The sequence below is a fragment of the Entelurus aequoreus genome, linkage group LG06 (genome assembly GCF_033978785.1).
Source record: "Entelurus aequoreus isolate RoL-2023_Sb linkage group LG06, RoL_Eaeq_v1.1, whole genome shotgun sequence".
Taxonomy (NCBI): Eukaryota; Metazoa; Chordata; class Actinopteri; order Syngnathiformes; family Syngnathidae; genus Entelurus; species Entelurus aequoreus.
Genome location: NC_084736.1, coordinates 74760192 through 74772338, shown reverse-complemented (window position 1 = coordinate 74772338; position 12147 = coordinate 74760192). Strand labels below are relative to the sequence as shown.

Genomic DNA, 12147 nt, shown 5'->3' with positions numbered 1-12147 from the left:
TGCAGCACTAACTCTTCTGGGACGCTACAATATACACCCCTGCTACCCCCTAGCCCCAACCCCGCCCACCTCAACCTCCTCATAGTCCCAAATTCCAAGATGCTGTTTTGAGGCATGTTAAAAAAAATAATGCACTTTGTGACTTCAATAATAAATATGGCAGTGCCATGTTGGCATTTTTTTCCATAACTTGAGTTGATTTATTTGGGAAAACCTTGTTCCATTGTTTAATGCATCCAGCGGGGCATCACAACAAAATTAGGCACAATAATGTGTTAATTCCACGACTGTATATATCGGTATCGGTTGATATCGCAATCGGTAATTAAGAGTTGGACAATATCGGAATATCGGATATCTGCAAAAAAGCCATTATCGGACATCTCTACAGATAACTAATCCTTAGCTGTAGTTCTGTTAGGTACCAATCCATATGGAAACACTGGTATCTGTGCCTTTTATAGAATGTGTAGACGCATTTTTAAAGTATATATATTAATTTTTTTTATTGCTGCTTTTATTTATTTATTAGATGCCTTTTACTGAATATGCACAAGCATTGTTTTTAATATTATGTGATAATGTCTTTTATACTGTATTTTTTTGTTTGTTTGTTTGTTTTATGTACTGTATGTGGTTGTATGTCTACTTGGACCTTGGAGTCTGCAATACAGCTTGATTGATTGATATTTAGGGAGGGATGCTAAATTCAGGACTTCCATCGGTACCAACCGAAGAGTACCGATTCGCATAAAATCAAAGGGTACCATATTTCAATACCCACTGAATGTTGCTTGTAGGGTTGCACATTTTCACACTACAAAATAAGGGACAGCTGCACATTGCCTTTGTCATGATTGTCATGTTTTTGTATTTTCTGTTAGTTTTGGACTCCTTTAGTTCCTGTTTGTGACACCTGAGTTTGGTTTGGTTGCTATGGCTGCTTATTGTTTTCACCTGCCTCTGGTGTTTGGGACGCTCACCTGTCTCTAATCAGAGGCATTATTTAAGCCTGCCTTTGCCAGTCAGTCGGCCTGGCGTCATTGTTCGCTCCATGCCTTGTCTACGTAAGTCTTGTTAATTTCAAGATTCAAGATTCAAGATGCTGTATTGTTGTACATTCTTTAACATGTACAAGACACATAAGAACTGAAATTTCATTTTCGGCACAGTCCCACTAAGAGCAGACATACGTTACAAGGGGACAAGACGGGACCGCCAACGGATCGCCACTTACGGCGCTCCTTAAAAAAGGTGGAAAAAAGGTGACATTGGGAAAGGGGGAAGAGTAAAAAAAATATCAGTCTAAGGCTGGACCCTCAGGAGGGGTCCAGACTGAGTCCGAGGAAAAAACCTTACATAGCATGGCACACATAAACATGATACATGTAATCACAACAACTCGCAACAGAGGGGGGGGGGGGGGGGGGGGGGGGATTTGGGACCCTGGAAGCCGGCTGCCGCTATAAAGCGCTACTCAGCCATCCACAACCCCGGAGGAATTAAGCAGTGGTGAAGGCGTTGATTGGGGGAGGGGCGGGTGCGTGCATGTATGCCCAATTAACATGGGTGAGATGTCGAAATGTTTTTGTGGACTGGGGCCGATCTCAAAGTTCGACACCAGGTGTTATTGAAAAAAAGGAAGGTCAAAAGCGTCCATCGTTGAGGAGTCCTCGGGGGAGTTCTTCAGAACAGCCTGTTCCTGATAGCATCAAGGCCATTCGAGGGAGTCAAATCGTAGATTAAGATGTTGTTTTCTTCGAGCAGTCAAAACAATGACCTGCCTGCTCTGTGTGTCCGTGCTGGATCTCTCAAATTCAATTTAATTCTTCCTTCTCAGCAAGCTTCTCCAAGATGAAATCCATTTTGCGATTCAAATCAGAAATTGCCCCAGTCTGTGTTCCCACAGCCCGACCCAATCCTTCCACTGCGATGAACAGCCGTTGGGCTCCCTGAGTGGCTGCCACCGTCTTCCGAATTTGACGATACACCAGAGCAATGCCCAGCCCAATCAGCAGGTGCCCCGCGATTACGGTTCCAAATAGGTAGATGTCTTCCACGTCCTTGATGGAAAGGACTGAGAGGCACATGAGTCTCCATTTATCCCAGGAATCTCTCACGTACCCCGCAGCAATGGTTCCATCAGGGCAGCCAGGCTCCCCCGAACCTCTTTTCCTTGTCGAAAAGCCTTTGTCAATTGCGTCGAGAGTCCAGCTGATCATATCCATGTTTGATGTTTAGATTTGAGGACAGCGCAAAGAAAGAGGCTTCAAAAAAGTTCAGACAAGACAAGGACACAAGAAAGCAAGCAGGGAAGGAGGGAGCGGATAAAAATGCGGCCGCCCTCACTAAGAAGCAAGACAGAAAATTGTTTATTTCATGCCACAGTTTCGTGAGGTTCCATGTCCATAGTTCCATGTTTCCTGCGCTAAGTTTTTGCCTTAGCTTCCGCGTGCGATAGGCATGCTTGCCTTTGTTTTGTAAATTGGATGATTTATCAAGACTAAATCATGTTCCTACCTGCAAGTCCTGTTCTGAGTCGTCCGTTTGCATCCCGGGAGAACGAACCGCGCAGTAAGCTGCAACCCCGCCGTGACAGCCTTGATGGTATTAACATGATATAATATGAATATAGTGTGTATTGGTGTTCTGAGTAAGCTGGAAAAACATGAAGTGTTTCCTTGTAAACCTTACTGTATCATTGTGTAACGCCGTATGAATAAACCAAAATTTAAAAAAATTGGCTTTACTGGGGCTGTAAAACATGTCAGTTAGAAAGGTGCACAGACATTTTTCCATTCCAGTGCTATTTACATGTTTTATGTAGATTGTATTCTTATAAGAGTTAAAGGCCTACTGAAATGACATTTTTTATTCAAACGGGGATAGCAGATCCATTCTATGTGTCATACTTGATCATTTCGCGATATTGCCATATTTTTGTTGAAAGGATTTAGTAGAGAACATCGACGATAAAGTCCGCAACTTTTGGTCGCTGATTAAAAAAAAGCCTTGCCTGTACCGGAAGTAGCGTGACGTCACAGGTTGAAAGGCTCCTCACATTTTCCCATTGTTTACACCAGCAGCGAGAGCGATTCGGACCGAGAAAGCGACGATTACCCCATTAATTTGAGCCAGGATGAAAGATTCGTGGATGAGGAACGTGAGAGTGAAGGACTAGAGTGCAGTGCAGGACGCATCTTTTTTCGCTTTGACCGTAACTTAGGTACAAGCTGGCTCATTGGATTCCACACTCTCTCCTTTTTCTATTGTGGATCACGGATTTGTATTTCAAACCACCTCGGATACTATATCCTCTTGAAAATGAGAGTCGAGAACGCGAAATGGACATTCACAGTGACTTTTATCTCCACGACAATACATCGGCGAAGCACTTTAGCTACGGAGCTAACGTGATAGCATAGGGCTTAACTGCAGATAGAAACAAAAGAAATAAACCCCTGACTGGAAGGATAGACAGAAGATCAACAATACTATTAAACCATGGACCTGTAACTACACGATTAATGCTTTCCAGGCTGGCGAAGCTTAACAATGCTGTTGCTAACGACGCCATTGAAGCTAACTTAGCAACGGGACCTCACAGAGCTATGCTAAAAACATTAGCTATCCACCTACGCCGGGCCAGCCCTCATCTGCTCATCAACACCCGTGCTCACCTGCGTTCCAGCGATCGACGGAGCGACGAAGGACTTCACCCGATCATCTATGCGGTCGGCGGCTAGCGTCGGATAGCGCGTCTGCTATCCAAGTCAAAGTCCTCCAGGTTGTTTTGCTGCAGCCAGCCGCTAATACACCGATTCCACCTACAGCTTTCTTCTTTGCAGTCTTCATTGTTCATTAAACAAATTGCAAAAGATTCACCAACACAGATGTCCAGAATACTGTGGAATTTTGCGATGAAAACCGAGCTTTTTGTATTGGATACAATGTGTCCCAATACTTCCGTTTCAACGATTGACGTCACGCGCATACGTCATCATACATAGACGTTTTCAACCGGAAGTTTAGCGGGAAATTTAAAATTGCACTTTATAAGTTAACCCGGCCGTATTGGCATGTGTTGCAATGTTAAGATTTCATCATTGATGTATAAACTATCAGACTGCGTGGTCGCTAGTAGTGGCTTTCAGTAGGCCTTTAATATTATTCTTGTGTGAAAAAATATATAGCAAAATTGATTAGCTGGAAGTTTTCCACAGCCTGCATAGCCAACAGTCATGTGTACCATGTGGGGAATCAATACGCTGTCCCGAATCTAGTCTCCGAAGAACGACTAAATATAGCGTAACACCCCTAATTATTGGTGAATGAGTGGTACAATGCTTTATCTTCTGTGACAATATCTTCCTCTGTGTGTTTGTTAGCTGAAGAACAAATTCATGAAGAAGATTCCCAGAGATGCTGAGGCGTCTAACGTGCTGGTTGGGGAAGTGGATTTTCTCACCAAACCCTTCGTTGCCTTTGTCCGCCTGTCCCAAGCTACTACACTCGGAGGTCTGACTGAGGTGCCGGTGCCCACCAGGTGAAATGGCAAACATTGTGTGTGTGATTCAAATATTTGCCCCCAGCACATATATCTCAAATGACTTCCATCATTGCACAGATTCCTGTTTATTCTCTTGGGGCCGCAAGGAAAGGCCAAGTCGTATAATGAGATAGGCCGAGCCATAGCAACCCTGATGGTGGATGATGTAAGTTTTTTTCGAAATGTTTCTGCCATGCAGTATGAAATGCATTTCCTTTGCAATGTTCATATGTATCGATTACAACTGGAAGTCTTGCTTCAGTCAGGCATTCTGCTGTAAGAAGAAATTCTTGAATAATGTGTCGGCTGTGCGCTATACAGGCCATGCATTTTTCTTTGGAATTAATTATAAGTCATTATTTACATAAACAATCATTAAAACAGATATGGCAGGTGAATTAATAATGACACTGCAAAAAGTCATTGTTCAAAAACAAAAAATACAAAAATTAGAGGTATTTTACTTGAACTTAGCAAAATTATCTGCCAATAGAACAAGAATATTTGGTTTGTCAAGACTTTCCAAAACAAGTAAAATTAGCTAACCTCAATGAACCCAAAAATACCTTAAAATAAGTGTATTCTCACTAATAACAAGTGCACTTTTCTTGGTAGAAAAAAAAAGAGACCTTTTTGCTCTATGTTGAAAAATATTCTTAAATGAAGTAAATGCTAGTGCCATTATCTTGACATAATGATATGCGCTCGGCATTACATTTCTTGAAAGCAGCAAACTTATACTAAAAACTAATTTATTGTTCTTAATGGAAAGGCAACAAGGCAACATCTTGTTACTCTCGGGGTCTCCTAGCAGCACAGGCAAATCATATGGTCTAAAAATGCATTTTTCCATCGATAACATGACATCATCGCGCCAAGTGCGTGCTCTCTCAGTCAATTAGTGCGCATATATACAGCCCGGCCCCCGGCCGACAATTTGCATGAACTATTTCTGTTCAAAATTGTTTGAAATGTCAAATGTTTAAATATTAAATGTCAGTTTACTGTACTGTGCCAACTGTACTACTATATGAGTACGTATTTTCTATTGTTTCATTGAAAATTAAACAGCAAATTTCATCTGTTTTTAATTATGAGACACAAGTGTGTCAAAATCATGATTTTTTTTTTTCATGCTTGAAATAAGAAATTATTACTTTAAAAAAGTAGTTTTATACTTGTGAGTGTTGATGACACAGCTTTGCAACAGTTGATATTCTAGTTTCAAGCACGTTTTACTCCATATAGGTCATCAAATCGGTCATAATATCTTACTGAGATCATTTTGGAGCAAAACACTTAAAACAAGTAAAACACTAACATAAAATATGCTTAGTGAGAAGAATTATCTTATCAGACAGAAAATAAGCAAATATCACCCTTATTTGAGATATTTAATCTTACTTAGATTTCAGTTTTTTCAGTGTAGCTACCAAAAAAAACTCTGTAAAGAAGCGAGCTGATGATGAGGCACAAAGCTGAAATCGCCAAGAAAGATCGCAACTTGAGGAAACGGGGGACAATTCAGGGACCTTAGAGAGCCAACTGCAAAATCTACATCAAACTGAACGGAGGTCCACTAGCAGGAGTCTTAGTTGTCAAAGACATCAAGGATCTGGATGAATATTAGAACTCCCAGCAACCAAAACAACAACAACGATAATGGAGTCTGACGGAAAACAAACATCCACATTCAACTACAAAATGACAACGCTCCAAGGGATTACCGAACAAGAAGATCTTCACTCAGGTGCACATTCATCTACACCAGATCTGGGCAAATTAAGGCCCGGGGGCCACATGCGGCCCGTTAAGCTTTTCAATCTGGTCCGCCGTACATTCCCAAATAAATTTTTTAGATCTTTAAGATGGAAAGTGTAGCTGCCATTATGATGTGCAGTCATGTTTTCTAATGACCGTAAGTCTTCAACTATACAAAGTATTTCTATAGTTGGAATCTGTGCTTTTGCATGATATTTTAGTGACTAGTGTTGTCCTGATACCAATATTATTTAGATACTTTTTGGTACCAGAAAAAATTGCATTATTGGCTTTATTTTAACAAAAAATTTTAGGGTGCGGCGGACCGGTACTTTTCAGAGGCGGTATGATTCATTAGTATCGCTGTACTATACTAATACCCCGACTACCGTACAACCCTACTAGTTACTAATGTAATCTGCGTCACAGCAGGTCAGACGAGGCACCAAGCAGTGTGGGTGTGGCTTGATTGTAAAATATGTCGATTGAGAGGGGGTGTGACGTTCATATGTTCTCAATATTCAGGGTTTATCGTTCATAGAACAATTTAAAATTCCATTCCGTTTTTAAGGCGGTCTGTCATAACATTTTTAGCATTCAATCAGACTTTATTGTGAGGTTTTGTATTAGTTTCCCTAAAAAATAGATATACCGGCCCCCAGACACATTTTTATTCTCTAAATTTGGCCCCCGAGTCAAAATAATTGCCCAGGCCTGATCTACACTTATAGACATTCAGAGAGCAACACAAAAGATTGCTGAACAGGAATATATGGAACTGAAAACCTTCAGCAGCATAGATTACAATAGTTTGGAAGTAGATAAGGACATAGATCCAGATCAAATTTCTTTATTTCATATCAGGAATTATTGTTTTTATTATACAGACGAACAATATAACGGAAACATTAACATCGACAATAAAGCTTATTGACTACGGCGTCGTCACAGACTCTAATTTTTAGGACTTATGCAGATCCCAAATACACATCAGCAGGTACCAGAAAGTACGTTTTTGCACAATATTGCAAACACAAAACGCCAAATATGTCTGGTAATGGGTACCATTTTAGGGTCTTTAGATCCATGGTCCGGATCATGTTTTGTGTTTTCTGTTTGTTTTGGACTCCTTTAGTTCCTGTTTGTGCACCTCCTGAGTTTAGTCACCATAGTTACTTATGATTTTCACCTGCCTCTGTTGTTCGGGACACTCACCTGTTTGTAATCAAGAGACACTATTTAATAAGGGTTTGGGAAAAAATTGATTCGAATTTGAATCGCGATTCTCACGTTGTGCGATTCAGAATCGATTCTCATTTTAAAAAAATCGATTTAAATTTTTTTGTATTTATTTTTTTAAATTAATCAATCCAACAAAACAATACACAGCAATACCATAACAATCCAATCCAATTCCAAAACCAAACCCGACCCAGCAACACTCAGAACTGCAATAAACAGAGCAATTGAGAGGAGACACAAACACGACACAGAACAATCCAAAAGTAGTGAAACAAAAATGAATATTATCAACAACAGTATCAATATTAGTTACAATTTCAACATAGCAGTGATTAAAAATCCCTCATTGACATTATCATTAGACATTTATAAAAAAAATAAAAAATGAGCAATAGTGTCACAGTGGCTTACACTTGCATCGCATCTCATAAGCTTGACAACACACTGTGTCCAATATTTTCACAAAGATAAAATAAGTCATATTTTTGGTTCATTTAATAGTTAAAACAAATTTACATTATTGCAATCAGTTGATAAAACATTGTCCTTTACAATTATAAAAGCTTTTTACAAAAATCTACTACTCTGCTTGCATGTCAGCAGACTGGGGTAGATCCTGCTGAAATCCTATCTATTGAATGAATAGAGAATCCTTTTGAATCGGGAAAATATCGTTTTTGAATCGAGAATCGCGTTGAATCGAAAAAAATCGATTTTGAATCGAATCGTCACCCCAAGAATCGATATTGAATCGAATCGTGGGACACCCAAAGATTCACAGCCCTACTATTTAAGCCTGCCTTTGCTGGTCGCTCGTCCTGGCTTCTTTGTTTGCTTTATGCTCGCGTCACGTAAGTTTTGCTTGTCTCCTAACCTATGCTAAGTTTAGTTTCGAGTGCGATTGCCACCTTGTTCCGTCGGTTGGTTTTCTGTTTTTGTACCTCTTTGAGTGTTTTTTGAGAATTAAATGATGTTCCTACCCGCAAGTCCTGTCCGGAGCCGTCCGTTTGCAACCCCGGGAAAACGAACCGCGCAGTAGGCCGCAACCAAACCGTGACAACACCATAATAATACTTGTATGTTGAAGCGCAGTACGTCTGACTACGGTAGCCGTAATTAGGGATGATGTTTGATAAGAAATTATCGAGTTCGAGCCTATTATCGAATCCTCTTATTGAACCGATTCCTTATCGATTCTCTTATGGAGTCCAGATAGGTTGTTGTATATGGAAAAAAAAACACAATATTTGGTTTAACAAAAGCTCACTTTTATTATATAAGAAAACAATTTAATCTAATAAATAAATAAATATTGACTGTTACCCCCCTAAAAAAATAAAATAAAATAAATAAATATTGACTGTTGTTACCCAAAGTATATTAAGTGGGATTTTTTCAGAAAAACAAATATATACAGTAACACAAAAACAACCTTTCTCTGTGATCACTATAGGTGTATGAATAATACTATAGTGTTAAATAAAATCAGTCCCTTGGGCACAAAACTGAAAATAATACAGCTCTCCAAAAAGTGCACTTCTGCTGCTATTTGACATAACTGTTTGTTATGATGCTTTGACATTTTTGCACTTTATTTCTTTATTGAAAGAAAATTCTATGAAGAGAAAAGTTGTTTGCAAATGTGGTTACAATGCTAAAAAATGAAAAGTTAAAGCTAAAAAAAGAAATACACATTGAGTTAACATTATTTCCTTATATGGGAAAAGATGTTATGAGCTAGGGAATATAACAACTACACTACCCAGCATGCAACGGGAGTGACGAGCATGCGCGGTAGCCCCGAAAAGTGTTGTTGCATGTCGTCACCTGGCAGCTAAGAATGAGGTTATGAGCACGCTGTGAAAGTAAACGTCAAGAACTCAGCCAACACGCCTCGTCTGCATTATTTATAATTAGACAGACAACACATATACAATGTGATTTTGTTTTGTTTACAAGGAAAGAAAAACAAAAGTTAAAAAAGGGAGATATGTTGTATATATATGTATGTGTTGCGGTTGCTTTAAGAACGTTGCGACAGCTGCCGTAAAGGAGGTGCGTTGCTAGCCTGGTTGCTATGTTTTCGGTTGGTCCTAAAAGTGTTGGTCATGAGTTTGTACCCTGCTCAAATCTCTCAGTAAAGTTATTCATTGGATTATACCTTTTGTTTTGAACTTTATTACACCTTGGAGCGCTTTTTCCCGTCCATTTTTTTCCTGCTCTCGCTATCTGCGCCTAATGACTGAGCTACGTGACGTCATTTCTTGTGATGTCCCACGGAGCATTTCTGGTCGGGACGGGATTCGAATAAAGAATCAACTCTTTTTCTTTACTATAGTGGTCTCGATAACGGGTACCGGTTCTCAAAAATGGGTTCGAGTCCGAGGACTCGGTTCTTTTCTTATCGAACAACCGGGAAAACCGGTTTCGAGTATCATCCCTAGCCGTAATGCTCTGACAATCCATCAAGTGGTGCGGCTTCGTAGCTTACCAGAGTCGTAGTAAAACATTTTGACGGATAGAGATTTTGACAGCCCTATAGTCCGAAAAAGACGGGACTCAACGTATTATTACAGGTGAGGACTCCTGCAGCCGTACAGTACGTGTCAGAACCCTCCGCGCGGTCTTGTGTTATTATTAATTTTGTGTCCTTGCCTTGATCTTTTTTAGCATATGTGGCCGAGCCCAAAAGTCGGGGGTTGGTGTTGTAATTGTAATCGTTCATATGTCTCTGATGTGCACATCAATCAGTCTGAGAAGTCTGACTTTGTTTTACGTGGGGAGACTGGTGCACAGACAGTCACCACACGATCCTTGACCGAATCGGGTCAGGGTCCAGTGGCATGGAGTCCAAGACGACTGGGGAGCATTTTCTGCTGCAGCCTTCTTCCGCCGTCGCAGCCGTTGTGGTAGTTCTTAAAATCTACCGTCTTCCGCCTGCTCCGCCGTTGAGGTCTTCACCGTATCCCTGGCTAGGGGGCAGTCAGGTACTAGGCCTTTGCACAAGAGCCACCTGGGATAACAGTAGTAAAGGGGTTAACCTCCTAGTGCCCCAAGACCCCATAGAGGAGCCTCCACTGCCGGATGCACTTTAACGTCATGCCCAGGACATCTAAAGTAACCACAGCCGGTAGAAATGTGTGTACGGCAGTTTTGAAGTTGCCGTGAGCCAGCTCACATTTCCACGTCAACGTCAGGTTTGATACATCTCACCTTTGCCGTGAAAAAAGGGCGTTCGGCAGGTTTTTGTGCGTACGCAAGCTCCCTGGTGCTGTGGCCAGCTCCCGTTCACAAAGCTAAAATGGACCAATGAATTTTTTTTTCCAGTGATGCTCCCATTGACACATGACCGCCTGAGGCGTATCATCTGCTGGTGATTGGCAGGTGTTCATGAATGAAATTCAATAGGGTTCAAAATGTCACTATGGCTTCCAATAAATGCTTAACAAGTTCCCAAAGGCCACCAGACTGGAGAGGTCGAAAAATGAGTCTAACTCTAACTTAGAGAGTCAGCAATATGATGCAATATGGAAGATGTACTGATAGTTGTGTAAAAGGGGCTAGCCCAGGCATGGGCAAATTAAGGCCCGGGGGCCACATGCGGCCGTTATGCTTTTCAATCTGGCCCGCCGGACTTTCCCAAATATTTTTTTTAGATCTTTAAGATGGAAAAGTGTATCTGCCATTATGATGTGCAGTCATGTTTTCTAATGACCGTAAGTCTTGAACTATACAAAGTATTTCAATGGTTGGAATCTGCGCTTTTGCATGATATTTTAGTGACTAGTGTTGTCCTGATACCAATATTATTTCGATACTTTTCGGTACTTTTCGATACTTTTCTAAATAAAGGGGACTAGAAAATATTGCATTATTGGCTTTATTTTAACAAAAAATCTTAGGGTGTGGCGGACCGGTACTTTTCAGAGGCGGTATGGTACCGAATATGATTCATTAGTATCGCGGTACTATACTAATACCCGTATACCGTACAACCCTACTAGTTACTATGGTAATCTACGTCACAGCAGCTCAGACGAGGCACCAAGCAGTGTGGGTGGGGAGCGTTTCCACCATACTTGCCAACCCTCCCGTTTTTAGCGGTAGAATCCCGGTATTCAGCGCCTCTCCCGACAACCTCCCGGCAGAGATTTTCTCCCGACAAACTCCCGGTATTCAGCCGGAGCTGGAGGCCACGCCCCCTCCAGCTCAATGCGGACCTGAGTGGGGACAGCCTGTTCTCACGTCCGCTTTCCCACAATATAAACAGCTTGCCTGCCCAATGACGTCATAACATGTACGGCTTTTAGAGAGTAGAGTGCACAACAAGGAGAGAGAGTTCTTGGTTTCTTATGTGGGTTTATTGTTAGGCAGTTTCATTAACGTCCTCCCAGCGCGGTAACAACACACAACAACAGCAGTCACGTTTAGTCTACCGTAAACAGCAATGTTGTGACACTCTTAAACAGGACAATACCGCCATCTACTGGATAGCCTGCAGAACACTGAAATTCAAATATTTTATTTATATGTATAATAAAATGTAAAAAAAAAAAAAATATATATATATATATATATATATATATATATATATA

The 12147-nt window shown here is 40.8% G+C and overlaps 1 protein-coding gene across 5 annotated transcripts in view; it reads left to right on the top strand.

Moving 5' to 3' along the window:
* The window catches only part of slc4a5a (solute carrier family 4 member 5a), a 123474-nt gene that overhangs the window by 42581 nt on the left and 68746 nt on the right, over positions 1-12147 (top strand). For all 5 annotated transcript variants that reach the window (XM_062051518.1, XM_062051515.1, XM_062051520.1 and 2 more), the window contains 2 exons: positions 4389-4546; positions 4628-4715. In XM_062051518.1, the coding sequence (XP_061907502.1) occupies positions 4389-4546; positions 4628-4715 (246 nt within the window). The remainder of the gene's footprint in view (positions 1-4388; positions 4547-4627; positions 4716-12147) is intronic.